The sequence below is a fragment of the Anser cygnoides genome, chromosome 9, assembly GCF_040182565.1.
Source record: "Anser cygnoides isolate HZ-2024a breed goose chromosome 9, Taihu_goose_T2T_genome, whole genome shotgun sequence".
In the NCBI taxonomy this organism is placed as follows: domain Eukaryota; kingdom Metazoa; phylum Chordata; class Aves; order Anseriformes; family Anatidae; genus Anser; species Anser cygnoides.
In genome coordinates this window covers 25,452,355-25,470,586 of record NC_089881.1, presented here as the reverse complement: position 1 = coordinate 25,470,586, position 18,232 = coordinate 25,452,355, and the positions used below count along the sequence as shown (strand labels likewise).

At 40.6% G+C, this 18,232-nt stretch overlaps 1 protein-coding gene across 3 annotated transcripts; it reads left to right on the top strand.

Moving 5' to 3' along the window:
- Positions 1 to 155: 155 nt before the first annotated feature.
- Positions 156 to 17,439, top strand: SLC66A1L (solute carrier family 66 member 1 like). 3 transcript variants are annotated; one of them, XM_048059428.2, is made up of 10 exons: positions 156 to 328; positions 2,547 to 2,658; positions 4,070 to 4,153; positions 4,280 to 4,415; positions 5,641 to 5,770; positions 6,708 to 6,798; positions 8,573 to 8,697; positions 9,612 to 9,707; positions 10,655 to 10,840; positions 16,543 to 17,439. In XM_048059428.2, the coding sequence occupies exons 3-10, from the start codon at positions 4,078 to 4,080 to the stop codon at positions 16,642 to 16,644; spliced, it is 942 nt and encodes a 313-aa protein (XP_047915385.2). In that variant the 5' UTR covers positions 156 to 328; positions 2,547 to 2,658; positions 4,070 to 4,077; the 3' UTR covers positions 16,645 to 17,439. The 3 variants fall into 3 exon arrangements, with proteins under 3 accessions (XP_047915385.2, XP_047915384.2, XP_047915383.2); XM_048059427.2 differs by having other exon boundaries at positions 4,070 to 4,180; XM_048059426.2 differs by having other exon boundaries at positions 4,070 to 4,415.
- Positions 17,440 to 18,232: the final 793 nt, after the last annotated feature.

Here is an 18,232-nt window from a genome sequence, read left to right as displayed (position 1 = left end):
CCCGGGCCTTCAAAAATCCCCAATTTTCCACCCTGCCGAGCCCCGCTCCTGTCCCCCAGGGCGAAGTCTTCCCCGTGCAGGCAGCTCCGCAGCCCCGGCAGCCGCCCGCAGAGGGCGCCCGGGCCCCGCCGCTGCGGCTGCTGATGGCGGCGAGGGGCGGCGCGGTGCGGGCGGGCCCCCTGCCCGCCTGCCTCCCCGTCACCCCGGCAGGGCCGGGCGGCCGCCTGCCTGCCTGCCTGCCTGCCTCCGCTGGGTGCCGGGGGCCCTCGGAGCGGGGCCGGCCGAGCCCGAGCTGGATCCGCGGAGCAGCAGCAGCAGCCGTGGCCAGGTCGGTGTCCGCCCCGCTTCGCGTCCTCGCCGCGCCTCCCTCACGGCCCCGTCCCGGTCCCGGCCTCCCCGCGGGGCCGCCATTACGCGGGGCGGGGGGCGCCTGCAGCAGCACCGGCACCCGGGGCTGTCCCCTCCGGTGGCGGCCGTCCCGCTGTCGCTGCTGTCCCGCTGTCGCTGCTGTTCGCCCCCCCCCCCGAGCTGCCCGGCCCCGGCTGTTCCCCTCGGCCCGGGCCGGGCACGGGGAGGGCTGCGGCTGCGGCTGCCCGAGGCGGTCGGGCTGGGGCTGGGCGCTTCTTTGGGACGGCGCTTCTTTGTCTCTCATTTTTCTTCTTTCTTTGATAAGCTGGGAGCTTTCTGTGAGAACTGGACTCGGTTTGTGGGGTCGGTTTGGCCGTGCTTTATCATCAGCGCTGGGAATGCAATATTCACAGCTGGGGCTGTGGGAAGATGCCCTCAGAGAAGAGCTAGAGCCAGGGGCAGATGAACGGCTTAATGCTGGGAAGCGCGTGAAGGAGCTCCCAGTTACTCCTTAGCTTAACTCACTTTTTTTTTAATTTTCTTTTTTACCCACACTACTAATTAAATTATGAACACTACACAACTGAGCATCCTTTCGGATTTCAGGCTGTTACCAGCTGCTATCTAAGGAACTTGCAAAAGTGCCAGCTGCACACACATATACCCGACATCGTTACGCGTTACTGGCAGCGACCCCGTTACTTGCCCCCCCAGCGCTTGCCGTGGTCGGAGCACACGGGTATTTGCAGCAGCTTGGCTGCTGGAGGGGCAGAGCGGCTGTGGCAAGTCTCCAGACTTACAGGAGAAGCATGTTCTGCCTCCTCCGCACCGTGGAGCTGTTCGTAATGAAGAGGACTTCACTCTTAAGATACTACTTATTTCTGTTCAGGCATCTTTATTCCGTAATAGGGGATTAAAGTAAGAAAGTTGTCCAAAGCAAAGTCTCAAGCTACTGATTCCTTATAACTAAATATCCGAAACCACAGTGGTCTTATTTCTAGCTAGACAAACACCAAGCCTTTTCAGAAAGGTATGACGTCAAGCTTCTGGGCTAACGCTTCATTGAAAATAATAAATAATACCTTTACTACAACTTTTTCAAATGCTAGAAAATACTGTTTGGGCAGTAATCTAAGAATGGGGTTGCACGTGTGAAATTTTTACAGGGACATAACTCACCTTTTATTTTCCTTTCTCACCAACTCTATAGGAAGAAAAGAAATGTCATGGCAAACTCATCCTGTTTTCAGGTGCAAAGCATTTCATGCAACAAAAGAGAAGTAAGAAGGGCTTTGTGGCAGATGCGTTTAGTTGACAGCATCCCGTTGTTCTACCCACGGATGAAATTGTTCTTGGTATAGGGGCACAGTATTTTGCTGGGGATTAAAAAACAAAAAACCACACAATTATTTTAAGACTAAAAGTATAGTCTCAAGGGCCGGCAGCACAGAAGTTATCCTGCTGTATAGATGTTAAGGAATAGCAACCCGAGAATATCCACGTGCTTTAAATGTGTTAAGTGCAGCGTGTGGCAGGAGGCCAACGCACAAGTCTGCAGTCATCTGGGAAGTGTAAGTGGCCGAACTCCTACCACTTCTTAAACTGTTTGGTTTTCTGTAACAGCTGCAGGGTTTTGGAGCAGGGTATAGCCTAAGTCAGGTGGCTGAGTCTGAATTGCCTCATTTAGACTTTTTACCCCATAGTCTGTGAATTTTTTTTAAGAGAACTTTTAATGCATGAGTCAAACTGCAGTCATGACATTCAGGCATAGTTTTAAATACCACATTCAACCTTTTTTTTTTTTTTTTTTTTAATGTCTAATATGTTTTGCATATATTGAAAGGGGCGTTTTGGGATGAAGTTGAGGTGTTTTCTGAAACCTAATAAAATTTGCGTGTTTATTGTTACAGTGTTTATAGATAGTTGAAAGCTTGTGGCCTAAAACCTGCCAAAGTAGCGTGTGTACTTCGTTTCTCCTCTTTAGTGGATGGTAACACCCTGTTCAGCTTCAGAGTACCGGAATGGGAAGCTTACTTTAAACATTACTCATAGATAAATTTTTTTAACTTTAAAAAATATTTTCAGAGATGACTACAAAGTCTAATAACTTCTCCAGTATAAGCTAAATATATCTAATAGACTAAGATGAATTCTCAGTGTATGAAAACATGTTCTCTTTTATTTTTTATGTGGTTTAGGTCCCATGATGACAGCTCTCTTGAGAGGCAGCCAGTTTCTGCAGAAAACTTGTTTCAGCGCCGCAGATACTTGAAGTCTGGAAAGAAAAAAGATTTCCTGATGATTAGCAAAGTGAGTCCTAACATCCCAGTGAATGATGCTCTACGAAAACTAACGCTGTGAACCTTCATCGAGGCTTGAACGTAGTTTGCATAATGAGAGTGGCTCCAACATGTTGTGTTGTAGGAAGGGTAGAAAGCTGAGCCCTTCCAAGCCCTGTCCCGTTCCCACGCACGTGGTGTTACAAACATCAAAATTCCTGCCACAAACATGAGGCCTTTGGGGACTGTTGTCCTCAAGATATTTAGTCGCTTCTAGGAGGATGCCCTTACGCCTCAGTGTTACTTCTTCCTGGTTTCTGAACTTGCTGTGCTTCTGAGTTGTTCCCAAATGGTCTTAAAAATTCTCGTTGCCTTTTTTGTCACTGATTTGACATCTGGCTTTAAGTACTAAACAGGTGAACCTATTAATACAATACATATATATATATATATTTAATTTTTTAAATATGCTGTGGCTTTTTTTTCATAGCTAGTTGATTTGAGACTTCTCTGCATGGGAAATTATTAACCCTCGGAGAACCTAAGTATCATCACAGCGAATGGGAAAGCAGCTTTTTTTTTTTTTTTGTCAGCAGTAAATCTCAAGGAATAGTCACAGATAATTCTGCATTTTTGCTAAAAATTTTTTCTTCAATTTTATAGTGGTTAGCCTTTTAGGAAAAAAAATAAGATGTCCAATAGGATGGATATTTCAATAGGAATAACAATAAATATCCAGAATTATTATAATTAGCTATGAGAAGATATTTTTTAAGGTCAGAAAGACCTCGTGCTTCAAAACTTAAGCTATGTTTTTACTTCACCTGCTTCATTCTGTGTGGGATGGGAGTGGAAACACCATACATTCACCTGATGAGGCTTCTCATGCTTTCCCTGTTTCCTCTGAAGTATTAAATAATACAAGCTGTCTGACACTATATTGAATCGCTAATTAGGCTGATTGGGCTACATATTCAAGTAGACCTTAGAGCTTGTCTGCAATCTGTGTAATAAATAACTTCTCTTTCATAATATTAGCTGGAAATTAATTGCGTAGAAAAGATCATTAAATTTATGTTCCATAAGTGCGAATAGAGTGTTCAGGATGGATACTGTTCAAGAAAGCACTGTTGCTTCATTGCAATAATGTTGAATGTGAAAATCAGAGTTTTGGTCTTAAGTGCAAATAAATGGCTGTGTTTACTTTACCCTGTAGCAGATTTCTGGCACCTCTCTCTAACACAGGCTCAGGCTAAAATGCTACAGTGATAAACATCTGGAGCGTTGCATATTTGTCAAGGGTTAATGAATGCGATGGGCTACAAAGTATTTTTCTTTCTTGGAAGTCTTAACTTCTTTTCTGTAAGCAATAAATATGATCAAGCATCTTATGGTTAATGTCTTATTCACACTGGCTATATTTATTTCTTTGAATTTGGCAGGTTCATTTATGAGATTGGAAATAACTGCGATATCAAGCATCCGTCTGGATGCAGAGGTCTTTTCACAGCGGATATTCAGCATTGGTAAACGGATTTGCGGATTTGCATGGGGTAAAAATGGAGGCAGAAATAAACTTCTGAAATTGAATCTCAGTCCAGAAATGATGGCTTCCCAGCTGTATACACATGCTTTCAATATCTCCCCAATAGAGACTAGGAGACTGTGTATAAATGGAACACCATGGATTTGGCATCTTCTGGAAGAATGTGTTGAGAATGCGTGGGAGTACTGGAGCGTTGTCATAGGACTGATTTCCATTGTCTGTTTTCTGTTTGCTGCACTACCGTAAGTTTAAAGTCTTAGGCAGTCCTCAGATTGAGACATGAGTAATCTTGCCTGAAGCCTTTTTCACAAGCTGCCTTTTTTTAGTTTATCTTGGATATGTTTCTCTATCTGCATAATACAGATATAATATGCCAGAGAAGCACGTTGTTCATGTTTAGAACAATATTTGGTGGTTGACAAATGAGCTTGATGTACTGTTCTGTTGTACTGACTTGACACTAATCTCTGCCACTTAGAGCAAATGAGAATAAATCACCTCTTCTCTCTTATCTTCTCCACCCTGAGATGTGTGCACATGCAGCACACTTGCCGCAAAAACTGGCTCGGTGTTTATTTAAACCACATGCCGTGCCACCAGTACTGTTGTGCTGGCTCCTGCCATCAAAGTTTGGACTCAGAAAAAGTCAGAAACAGCATGAGTTAGCACTTTGGTAGTGCTAAATCAGTTGCTGTTTGGTGGACTGGTTCAGATTTCAAACGTAGGTAGGAGATGGCAAAAGAAAAGCAGAAATGCTGCTAGTAGACGAGAATGCCTGAAACAAAATGGGATTGACTCCAAAGTCTGTCCCCATAAGGGAAATATAATTTACTGAACTTATAAAAGTGCGATGGAAATCAAGCAAAATAAAAACACTCTTAGTAAGCTGTTGAGCTTCTGAAATATTAGTTGAAAAGGGACCTTACATTAAAAGTGTCATGTTTGTGGGTATGGAATTCGTCAAGACATGTCTAATGGACTCAAATTTGGGATTGCTTCATAGCCCCCGTTATGAATCTGAGTAACAGTTCTCCAATTTGCAAGCGTAAGTGTAGTTGTCAGCTCTTACAGGAGCTTTGTTCATTCTTAGCACTTCTGTGTTAAATAAGTGTTTTTCTTCTTTCGGTATCTTAAAGGCTAGTACTTATGGCAGAGGAATATGAAATGATGATGGCATAGTTCTGGTGTCCAGAAAATGATACTTCAGTGCAGAACACACAAAAAAAAGAACTCATACAAGCTGTAAGGAGGTTGTGATTTCAGGTGTTGTTATATGAGAGTAAGACATGGTGAGCGGTAGTGAATCCGAGTTCTCATTCAAACTATAAGTGGGGTATTGCTGTGATGGGTCTCTTGTGGTTAAGAGCTTTAATTTTTCTTTATTCAGATTTTGAAAAATGTATTTTCAAGCTTGTCAAACATTTTTGGCTTACAATATTTTGTAATTACTTCTGGAATTTGTGCCAGTCAAATTTACATTGCCTGTCAGAATGGAAAAGTGGATCAAGCACTGTCTTTGGGCTTTCTGCTGTGTTGGATAGCTGGAGATCTTACAAATTTCATAGGCTGCTATTTAACAAATCAACTCCCAATTCAGGTAATCTCTTGATATTTCTACTTTTTGATATATACTTTTCGACTGTCTCTTTAACCTCTAGGATAATGTAATATTGCACAGTGTAATAGGTACTGGGAAAGAAAATAGTCTTACATTCTATTCTATTTATAAAACAAATTATAATTTCCCAGATATTTACTCTGATACCATTGTACTGCCAGAACCATTTCGCTCTTGCAGTTAGCATTTTGAGCGACTTACCGGGCTATATTCAGTAAGGAATGAAGTGGGGAATTATCAGCCAATTTTCACCTTCAAAGTAAGGTTGCAGAGGTTTGTTTGTTTGTTAAACTGTTTTTTAACAGCTTCTTTGAACTAGAACTTTCTTGTTAATCTGTTAAAATTTGAAAATACAGTTCCAGCTTCACTGGAAGAAGCCTTAGTTGTCAGTGATCTGTTAATTGTGCCTGGAACTTTCTTGTCTACTGTTTCTATTTTCAATTCTTAATGAAAGAAAGATGTACGTGTCAGTCACAGAAGTTTTCCCAAGCTGGAGATGGACCCAAGAGCGGACAGAGTTGTCATCTAGTTTACAACTTAATGTTGTCTAACAGTTTCATCTCCCTCATTGTTAAGGGGGAAGAGAGAATGTCAGTCCTGTCTTTTTGAGGCAGGAGGCACTAAGCAAGACTGATAGATTCCAAAGTGCTGGGAAACTGGGTAGAGCGGACTTAAGCTTCTGGGCAGGAAAGGATTTATCAGTCTGCCCAGGCAGGAATTTGTGCCATGCATCCTGCAAAATGACACGCTTGTGATTGTGTCAGCATGTCACCATTGCACAAGCTTTACATCGCGTTCATCTGCTGCTGTCTAACTTGGTATTTGTTGTTCACGTTATTATTATGAAGCACAGTTAAGTTCAGAAAGTTTTTAACTTTTTGTATACTGAACAAGCAAATGTATTTTTCTCTTTCAGACCATCACTGCCATCTCTTATGTTAATATGGATATAATTATGATTTCACAATATGTATACTATAAGCTCAAGAATCAGAAGATGACAAAATGTAAGATTTTTAAGCAATTAATATTCTCCGTTAAGTAGCACATTCTTCACTGTGATGTTTCCTATAGCATTTAAAGAAAAGCTACCTAAAAATAGAGTACACAAATTCAACCTGGAGTTGTCAGGCCTATTTCTTCCAGTTTTCTTAGTCTTTTTGTGAAAGTCCTATTCTTTCTCTTCCCCCAGCCTTTCTGCCCTCCTTTTACCCGCAAAATATCTGTACATGTTTCCTAGTACTCTCAGTCTATATAGACATAAAAAATACTGTAGCTTTGTGGAATCTGGTTCCGTATTTTAACTTGCTCCATGGTTTTACTACCTACTTTCAGCTATCTAACTATATGTGTAAGTTGAGAGTAAGCATTATTGCTTTGTGTGGCTCAGTTTCCTTCATGTTGATTAAAACATGACTTTATTTGCTTATAGCATAAAATATCTTGACATCTTCATGCGTCCTGTTTCATACCTACAATTAAGAAGTATTAATGGGAATGAAATTGCTTGAGTTGCTTCATAAAATCCTGGCAGTAGTTGTAGTATTCAGCCTACCAAACGAACTACTGTTTTTACTGAAATGGAAGACAGAAAGCTATGTTCACTTTGTATCAAATCAAAAACATTATTTCGTCAATCTAAACAAAACAAAAACAAACAACAACAACAAAAAACACCTAAAACCCATGGTGCAGTGGAGGTAACAAAAAGTTGAAGCAAAACAGATGCCTGTCCAGCAAACTAAATAGGGATAAAGCAGATTCATTCAATATGGAACTGATAATAAGCCTGGAGATAGGTCAGCGCTGAAGATATTTCCTTCCTGCTGCTTGCTCTTGAAAACAAATGCAGGCTCTTGTGCATTATAACTGTCTGTGCCTGTTTCAGCTCAACTCTTTGCGTAGCTGGAGAGGGAGAAATGGTATCGTGAATAAAGCAATAAAAGAGGGCTTTCCCATAGCCAGTTCTAGAGCTGTCACTGCAGGCAAGTTGGTCAATTTTGCATCTCCAAGCCTGTGAAACAGCAGTATTGCTTCCTGTGTCTCTTGTACAGGTTGCAGGTCTTTAGGGCAGGCTTTCTAATGCTATACAGCAATTTGTTCCACAGGTACCAGTGACTGTAGGAGCTTACCAGTACCTTTTAAATACAGAAGATAGCATAGCTCGAGAGATCAGTAGGATTGTTTATCATTTTCAGGATATCTCATAGAGACTTACTAGGCGGAGTCTTTATCTTTGCATATGTGAGCCTCTGCATGTAAAGATAAGGTTTCACATCCGTCTAACCATGGACATAGACAGTGGTCCAGCAGAGGACTTAAATTCAAAAATATCTTTCAGATAAATAAGAAATCTAAATTTCAAATATCGATGCTTTTGCCTTTTTAAATTGCAATGTGTTGAAAGAAACTGTTGTATTCTATTGTTAGCAGTTTTCTGTTTATCAGCTGTTACATAAAAGTAAATTACTAGGAAATGAAACTCTATATGAGAGATGAACTGAGTGTGAAAATTGTCCCAGTAGCAATGCCTCTGTGAGGAGCTCCCTCCTGCTCCTGCACTGCTGCCCTCAGGTGGTGCATTAAGACACAGTGCGCAGTGAGCAGGACCAGACACAGAGCCCAGGAAAAGAGGAGGACTCCTTAGGCTTGCATTGTTGCTGAGAAGAAGATACTTGGAATTGTACCTTTAGATTTGCGTTTTTCTATTGCAGATAACACCTGCTCTTAATTTAAAGTTACCTTTTATTTTTCAGCTAATTTGTTTGTATGTCATTCTAGGCAGCAAAAACCTGAAGAATTTCTGCGTAACCTGGATCTTGCTGTGTATAGCCCTGTGTATCGTCCTACTCTGTCAGCTGCTAATAAGAAACCAAGACCAGAGTTCAGTACTGGAAAGAAGTAACGTAAGTTCTTAACCTGCTTCTGTTCCAAAACAAACAAGCAAAAAACCAGTATAAGTGTCTTGAAAGGACTGTGTGCTCTGAGGTTTAAAGAAATTTGGATGCTGTTTTTAACAATGCCTTAGAAATCATAAATGTGGTGCTATTTGGACATTTTAAGTATGTACCATACATCCCAAAATAAAGTTACAAAATAGCTTCTTTTAGCAGCTTCCTGTGTTTTGGGCTTATTCTGCCCCTTGGGTTATTAGGATGTGCTGCTTTGTGAAATAACATGTATACGTGTTGTCTTCCTGCCTGTGTTAGATAATGTGGACATCCATGTAGAGACTATGCAGTGAAAAGTGAAATCAATAAAAGTGGAAAATTACAATTGTACCTGCTGCTGCTGCTGCTGTCACTTCACCAGGAAAGTTCACAAGCTATTCTAGCAATTTTACAGCCTTCGTACTAATGCCAGTAAAATAATTGTAATCCAGCAACATTGCTCAGCAGGGAGGCAGCTTATTTTCAAAATACAGCTAGAGTGAGAAAACTAACAATTCTCTTAAACTGAAAAATGAGTATTTTGCTTTTTCTAGACAGGATGATTTTTTTTTTTCAGTAGCCCTAGCTACAGTTTTTAGTTTTGGCTTGAATTATTGTGTTCAGGCATCTTGAGCAGAAGAACTGGATTGACATTAGTGTGACAGCCTAAAGCCTGGCACTGGTTTTGATCTTAGTCATGGCTATGACACAGCACTGTGCGTTGTTGTGAGATAAAGATTAAACCTTTTCTAGCCCTCTTTGGTCATTTGAAGAGCTGTCCTGAACTGCTTTGAAAGGAGTTCTGTCCAGAATGATAGCCTGTGGCCTCTCTGAGTCTCTGAAATGCTTGAAAATGTTATTGCCAAAACATATGTACCTTTATTTTTCAGACTTCTCTTGATATGATTGAAATGTCAGGCTTCATTTGTGGCTATGTATCTTGTGTGTTTTACTTGGGAAGTAGATTTCCTCAGCTTTATAAAAATGTAAGTAGGTTTTTGGCTAAGTATACTTGTGTATGTTTTGCAAAATACTCTCAGTTGCTTGACATTTTGGATTCTTCCTAGCAGTGAGCCCTCAACATCAAAAGCCTTCTTGGCTTTTGTGACTCTCTAAAATGGTAAAGAAAAAGAAGGGCTTTATTTTTTCATTCAGAATGGGAGAGGGTGGTGAGAATTTTGGAAAAATGATGGTCTTTAATTGCTAGAAGAGGACTGATTTGCCAGGAAGAGGGAAAGTTTTACAGTTTTACACAGTTTGATCAGATACATGAGCAGAAGCATGCTTTGTGTGGTTGGTTTCATGAGCAAGTGGTATCTCCCCTTTTCTTTCTTCAAACTACTCTACATTATATAACCAACTACAGGATCAAAGCTAAAATTAGAGGAAAATTAGTTTAAAGCTTTAGACTTTTCCACAAAGATGCCATTACTGACTTTTTTTTTTTTTTTAATATACCAATAGTGAAGAGTCTGTGGGAGAAAAAATGCTAAGGGCTTTACATAATCAAATGTATACAGGTATTCTAACAGAGTATGTAAATGATTAATTAATTTCCAAGCTTATTCCTGTTCCCCCTTTACCTTTTCCATCCCAGACGGAATACCACAACATTTTCAAAGGGCTCTTCTGAACAGACTGATAGTTCTTAGCAAGTCTGTTGCTCTAAAAATCATTTGGAAGCAGGTTATCCTTGCAGGTTTGCACTTAAATAAATATCATGTTAACTAGAGCTGCTTCCAAGAGTTGTAACAATTTCTATAGCAGTTGGTGATACGTGCTGAAAATACTAAGCTCAGAGGATTCAGAGCCCAGGAAGAATGACTGAGAGTCTCTGGATATATTATAGCACAAAATAGCAGAATTATCTATAACTGGCTACTGCGATGAATGTTTTAACATATTTTTTTCTGTAAAATTTCTTTATATTTAGTTTCGGAGAAGATCAACAGAAGGCACCTCTTACCTGCTGTTTGCATTAGCCATGCTGGGAAACTGTACGTATGGACTGAGCCTTGTTTTAAAGATGCCTGCTACCAAATCTTTCCAAGCTCTCTACTTTTTACACCATCTTCCGTGGCTCATTGGGAGCTTTGGAGTTTTGTTTCTAGACATTCTTGTATCCTTTTGCAGTTGCAGCTAGAGTTTTTCAGGATGGGCTTGTTAATAAGTAGATCAGATATTAAGTGGAATTTTTTAATCATGTTTTAAAAAATCTTAACTTCTTTCAGAACAATAATTCATATGTTTTCTATAACAATATTTCTATAACATTAAGTTCATAGAAAGCAACTACATTAAAGCTACATAGAACAGTATCATAGAACTGCACAGGTTAATTTTAATGTTGTAGCCGATACATAGTATACTAAAATATAGTTGTTCTGTGTGATATCTGATAAATGTAAAAACAAAGAACACCTCCAAGACTGCTTGTTTTTAAATGTAAATATAGAATTATAGCTTTGAGAAGTTGGCTGACTTGTAAGTGCTGTTGGAAGAGTGCATTAACGTGAGAGACAGACAATGAGATTTTGGCAAACTTTGTTTCAAGAAAATAGCATATAACAAGGAAATGCTGCAGCTACCCTTAACTGTATAATTTGGGGCAAAATCAGATGCATTGATGCAGTGAGTGCCTCTGAAAACCGTCAGCTATGCTCACTGAGTCATGCTAAGAGCTGCCCTACTACTACACGGTTACGTAGGTTAGTATGCCTGTTTCTTGAAGTTCTGAGCAAACTTAAACAAAAACTTAAACTTTTTTTTTATTCTTAATTCAGGGGACATATGTAAGATGTTTACAATGTTTTAGTTATTGCTAGTCGTGCTCTTTCTACATTGAGCATTAGCATTCTGTGATCAAGAAATTAAAAGTAAAGTATTTATGGTAATATTGTACTTTGCTTTAGAAGCCTAGTGAATGATAATGTGCTATTTGCTGTTCTTCTGTTCATTGTGTGTTTATAGCCACCTGCCTTGTTACTTTAGCTTGCATTTTCATTTAAAATAGTATAAACAGGAGACTTTCTGATCTTTCTTGCAGTAAGAATTTTACTTTTGTTTCTTAAAACATCTTGGTACTTAGTTCCATTAACTCCAAGTACGAAATGGAATGGAGTGAAGAGGGATTTCAAGACCATGCTAAAGCATACTGTGTTAATCCGTTCCATATTAGAAAGAAGTTCTTTACCAGATTTACCTGGAACAGTTCAAGAAGTTGTGATTCCCAGGCATCAGCCTTGTCTTTCTGATTAAAGTGATTTCATAAGCCACTCCAATTAGCCTGACGATGGGACAGCTGACCCTCGCCTTGGATGGGCTGTTAAATGGTGCCGTCCCTCAGAATAGGCATCTGTGCTTCTTGCGTTTGTAAATCTAACCTTTATCTTTTGAGACAATGTAGTTTCTTTTGCACGAACAGACTGCAGGGCTTCAGGGTTGCCAGCCCATGTGGCTGGTGTGAGTGCTCAGGCCTTTTGTTCCACAAATGAAGTGGAAGTTTCTTTTCCTCTCCACAGCTGGAAACATAAATCTGCCAGTATTTATTTACCAGAAAAAAAAAACTAGAATTTGATCTTGATGACCCTTACAGTACATTACGTGCATATTAGCAGATGTCTCTCTGTGATGCACTCCAAAACTTTTACGTTGGCCACAAACCTCTCCCCTCTGCGAGCCCAGCCCCGGAACTGCAGTGCCAGTGTGCACATGACATTCATTTCTCAGCTCCCTCTTGATTGGAGTCTGAATCCAATCTTGCTAATAGTCTTCCAGTTCAAATTATATTGGAAGCAGATGCTCCCAAATTAGGTTGGGGAGCTTATAGAAATCTAGTCAAGTATATAGTGTTAGTTGAAAATGTATGAAGTATTTGTAATCAAGAGAAAACAAAAGCAGACCTCCAGCTTTGAGAAGCCCTGAAGGTATGGAAGTAAACGCTATTTTTTTTTTTAAAGAGAGCTTCATTACTGTCTCTTGCCAAGCAAGAAAATCAAAATTCTAACAAACCGGTATGTCATGTTAGACCTAGACCAGAAAAGAAAAGAGCAGGACCGCTCGGGTTTTGAAAAACAGAGGACTTAAATGAAAACGTTGTAATTTCTACAAGAGAGGTGTCTCGTAATTAAGCATTTGTGCAGCAGTCTCTGGTTTGAGGAGTCGTTGTAGAAATTGTCTAATTCCAGTACGGTTTATTCCTCAGAGTGTGCAGAGTTTCATTAGGTGGAAGATAAGCCCTCATTCCTCAAGGTCCAAGGAAGGATTAAGGGTTCGCTTACTCTGTGTCTGCTGCGGTATTTTTTTCTTTTGCTTCCGTCTGCCGTGGCTGGCATTGACTATTTTTAGAACCAAATGGACTCCCGATCGTAGCTGGAACAGCAGCTCCAGTGCTGCTCAGTGCAGGATTACACCGGGCTGGTTTCAGCTTAGTTTAACGGGATAACGTGGTCATCCTGTTTCCTCGGTGTCTAAAGCTAGTTACTTGATCTCACAATAAGCTAGTTATTTTTGGTAAGTAATGGAAGTGTGCAGTTGTTTGTAAAGTATGAGTTGTCCTCTTTTTCATTTTAAGAAGGAGTTTCATAACGTTGCACGTTTGCATTATAAATCGGACATGATTCTGTCTTCCAGTAATTGTTTCCTTCCAAGCGCTGCTTTGCGGAGGAAGGTGGTTGGAGTTTCCCAAGGGTTTTTAGGGGAAAGTGCCCCTGCCTAGGGCAGAGGGGTTGGGATTAGATGGTCTTTAAGGTCCCTTCCAACCCAAACAACTCTATGGTTCTAAGAGACCGTGAAGGCCAAGGTTTAAATGTGCCTGATGGGGTGGGGTGCCTTATCTGGGAGAGATGCTGAAGTCCATATTTGCCTATCTTAGGGTTCCGTGGTGGACCTCCCTAGAGCTTTACTTTGTGCATGATTATTTAATGGCTCACTTGTACATGAGGATTTAAAATATGTAGTATTAGAATACTGAGTTTTTGACCAGTTCTGCCCTTGGAAATGTAGTGTTGGCTGCTGCTAAAAGTCTAAGAGACTGAATTTAGCACAACTCTTCTGGAAAACTTTGTCCTTTTCTCTAAGTATCCTCTTTCACCCTTGCTTCTTTCCTCTCCTCGCCCCCACCAAAACCAAACAACTCTGCTTTGTATTTAGATTCAGGTAAGGCCCTTTACTAAGATTTTTGCCTTTCTTTTTTGTTTGTTTGTTTGACATCACCCTATTGTCAGAGCGCGATGTTCGAATCCTCTGCAGGTAGTTCTTTTCATTAAGTGTAGCCAGGTTGTAACTAAATAGCCAAAGTATATTCAGCAAGAGCCAAGCTGCTGTACACCGACTCTTTATCTAGCACCTTTTGTGAGTTGCAGGGCAAGCACTTGGAATCCATTATATACTTCTACACAACATCATGCTTTGTAATTTAATTACACGCTGCAAAGAATGTAAGTCTGACCTGACAAGTCAGCAAGACTTTCCCAGCCAAACTTCTCTGCACTCCTGTAGCTACCTGCTGTTGTCTCAAAAACATTGCATTATTTGATTTGTCGTTAAATTGTTTGTAGGTTTAATGAAACAGATTTGATAAACTTGTTCAGTGGCTGTCATAAACACCAGTCTTGAGTAGTCAGCTTGGTTCTCGCCTCCACTCTGGGCTGTCTGCGTACTTAGGCCTTGGAGTTTCCCCCAGAAAGTCACAGACTTGAGCAGCAAGCATGTTTCTATATTAAGTAGTCTTGGCAGTCCAGCGTTTATTTTAAAAATACAACCAGATGAGCACATATGCTAAAAAAAGAAAAAAAAAAACCACACCAACATTCTGGAAATACTTCTTGGTGAATTCCACATCAGAATGGTAAGTTACAAAAATTAAGAGCTGTGTTGCTGCTGCCAGCTTGGTGGCTAAGTGCTAATGCAGCCCAGTCCTGTCCCCAGCCTGCAGTGTGAGTTCAGCAGATCTGATCCCCAACCCACAACAGATTTTCCTACCAGTGCAGCTTTTAAGACCTGGGGAGGTGTTTGGCTGCAAGTCCAGTAAGGCCTATTTGAAAAAAGAAAAAGGCAGGAAATTTAAGCGGTAGCTACATATGCTATAACACTAATTTGCTAAATTCTCTTCTTAAAGTTTCCTGCGTAATACTACAGAAGGGCTTGAAATGAGTGCTGATCTGCTGTCTCTGAAGGAAATCCTGTCTAGTCTTCAGCTGGGAGGCCTTAGAGGTGGGATGCAGGAGAGCTTTGGGAAAGTGGGACAACTCTTGGGGCTTTGCCTAAGAAATTTGTAGAGAATTTCCTCTGCTTCCATCCAGGCCTCCCAGAAAGCTTTTTATTTTTAATTCTTATTTTTATCAATAAGCATGTACATTAGCCTCAGACTTCTCACAAGTGTTGTCTACCAGCCAAGTTATTTTAACTGGGCTAAAGTGTTCCTGGCAAAATTTTATACGCCAGATTTCCTCCCGGAGAAATGCAGTTTCAAATCAAAGTGGGGTTTTACGTGTAGTAGTAGCGGTAACAAGTCTCAATTAAAGCTGAACATAGATGAGCATCCGCTGCACTTTGCGGAGGGGTACCCAGGTATACGGATGGCTTCTTTTTTTCCACACCCTGTACTTTTAAGCCTGCTTCCATGCCGGGGGGGGAAGGAAGAACCACAGGCGGTGCCTCACACCCAGGCAGCGTTGCCACCTCGCTGCCCACTGGTGCTGTTCCCTCGCGAAGGCAGGGTGCTGGGCCCGCTGCTGGGGGCACACCTCAGTTCGTATCAGTGTCCTGTCACTAGGAAATCTATTCTGGAAGATGCTGTGCCTACGTCTCGTACTATTGAAACATTTTCCCTCGGAAAAAAAACCACCACAGTCCCTTATGGAAGGACGGCTGGAGAGATTTGCGTGATACTTTTATATTGTAAAATGGTGTCTCTATCAAAACCAAGTGCCTGGTATCCAGGTCAGTAGTGAAGTATAAAACCCAACAATCAGAAATTCTGAGGAGTAAGGCATCTCTTATCCTTTCTAAGTGCACATCGCCATTTTTTTGAAGGCTAGATATGCTCAAAGTCAGTAATTTTGTTTGAGAGCTGGAATCATCACGAAAAAGGACAAGTACGTACTTGTTAATTCTTTTTAGATTAGCAGTATTTCCAGTGGTCTGTTTTACAATAGAAATAAACAGTTATGTCTAATTGCACAATTCTGTGTTGAAAACAGTATTAAATACTGAGTCATAGAGCTGTCGGCCTGTCATTGCCTTCCAATACCAAATGGGGGAGAATTTTGTTTCCTGATCAGGCCCTGTTGATCCACCTCTAAGAAGTTTTTACTAACTCCCCCTCCTTACCAGCAGCCCCACGTGGGCTCCCCAGGTGAACGATGCTCCTCTTGCACGTCTGATGAATTTCGTGCTTATGACCCTTGCAGGCAAGAGATAGCAAAGGATATTCTCATTGTATTTGAGCTGTAAAGCTGAGGTTTTAAGTTATTTTTTTCCTGTATCTTCCCTTCTTTAGTATTGCAAATAAAATAATTAAACATTTTGTCATAAAGAAATACTGAAAACGAGTGTTAAGTAAGATTTGGAAGAGCTTGTATGATAATGTAGAAAATTCCACAGTTAGGATTAAATAGAATGGATAATACCCCACAGTACGTGAATTAGATGAAACAAGTTTTAAGTTTTCCTCTGCGGACTGTGGTGCTCAGAGTCTGAGCCAGAGCTGAATGGGTGGCTGCTTTTATTCTGTGCGGCTTGCTGTCTGTCACTGAAAGCCAGTACTGCAAGTGCTGTCTCTGTATCCCAGTTAATTACGTCCTTACCCCAAAATAACAGGTGACTGCGCAGTTCGTTCTGTATCGTCAGCACGAGGAAAGGCAGCCTGGCGTGGTGGCGCTGGAAGTGGAACCGCTGCTCCTGGGCGAGGAGACCGCCTAGCGCGGGGTCGTGGTCGGCTCCTGCCTCCCGTGCACTTCGCTCTTGGATGACCTCAACAAAAAGTTGAGATTGCAGTTGCTTAGGGACCACATTTATTACTTTTTTTTAATTTATTTTGTCATTAATTTGTCATTACTTATTTGCAAATGATATGAAAATAAATATTTAATACTGTATTTCAGGATGATATCAAGTCTTTTTTCCTGATTTTCCCCCCCCCCCCCCCCCACTTTTTAGGCTGTTTCTGCCTATCCTGATAGGGAATCACAGCAGTGACTGCTTTAGAAGTATTTATTTGATGTCGTGATACAATGCGTATCACGAGGTGACTATTTTTAGATGAAAATCTACATCTAGATAACAGTAATGTCTGTTTAAAAAAAAAAAAAAGCAGGATGCATTGTTGTGCTTTTACATCAATCTTGTAAGCTGGTGGGATCCTCATATACAGCTCATTGCAAAGTATTACTATGCATTTTCTTGTTAATTAAAACATTAATACGTCAATACCCCTGTGTTTCATGGAATATAATTACTGTGTGCCATCATACACTGTATGGAAAGGGGTTTTTTATGACTTGCATTTCTTTACAAGCTGCTGCTCTAGGTAAGTACTGGAGGGGGGTATGCTAAGGAGACTGTACCTTGCAATTGTCTATGGTGTGTTAGGTATTTTTATTCAAAACTGTTCTGTTTGAAGAAAACTTTAATAAGATCTCAGAATAAAATTCTAGTTAATATTTCATTGTATATGTGTATAATGATTCACTTCAATAAATAACTTTGCGAACAAAAGGGCTGTTTTTTAAAAGTCAGTATGAGTCAGTGCATTTGTGGGCTTATCATGGAACTCATCCCCTTTGATTTCAGATAACTTTGTTGAACGGACATCAGAAGAGATTTAAAATAATAATAAGAAGAAAATAAACTGAGTGCAATTGATCATATCTAAATCTCTGCCAAAAGTGCACACTAAAAGTGAAGCATTTTTCTCTCCGGATGTTCTAGAACTTCCTGCACTACTGATTAAAACAACAACAACAACGAAAAACAACAGAACAACAATAAAATAAACCCCCACAAAATAGGGCGTAGGGTGTTTTGGGGGTAATGTCATCCCTGCTGTTGGATAGGGAAATGTGAACTGATCTCGCCCTGTGTTCCAGCAGTCACTTACCTATATGAGTGACTAAATTCTGTGGTCTTGGAAAAGAATTTATAAAAGGGATTTGCCAAATAGTATTGTGGAAGGCCACACACTTCTGAGATGTGTTACAGCCCCGCACGGCTGGGCTTCTGGGTGAGCTCCCCACGTGCAGGGTGCCTTTATTGGCCTCAGTGTGTACTGAGTGAACACGCTTTTCCTGGTTTCTTAAGCTAGTAGAGGGTATTAGAAGTTAACCTTTTCAGTACATAAATTAAAATGCAATTTGTCTCACTTGCAGATTTATATGCTGTACACACGAGATTATCAGACGCTTGCCTGGCTGCTGATTGAAACCATGACTTGTTACTTTTTAATGCAGTTAGAATTTGGTCTTGCATTATTTCTTCAAAGATTATTTCCCTTTTTATTGCTATAAGTAAT

Coding starts and splice junctions, on each gene's coding strand:
- SLC66A1L (XM_048059426.2), top strand. CDS start 4,078: ATGAGATTGGAAATAACTGCGATATCAAGCATCCGTCTGGATGCAGAG. Junction 5,771..6,707: donor CAAATCAACTCCCAATTCAG/GTAATCTCTTGA, acceptor TTTCTCTTTCAG/ACCATCACTGCCATCTCTTA. Junction 9,708..10,654: donor TTCCTCAGCTTTATAAAAAT/GTAAGTAGGTTT, acceptor CTTTATATTTAG/TTTCGGAGAAGATCAACAGA.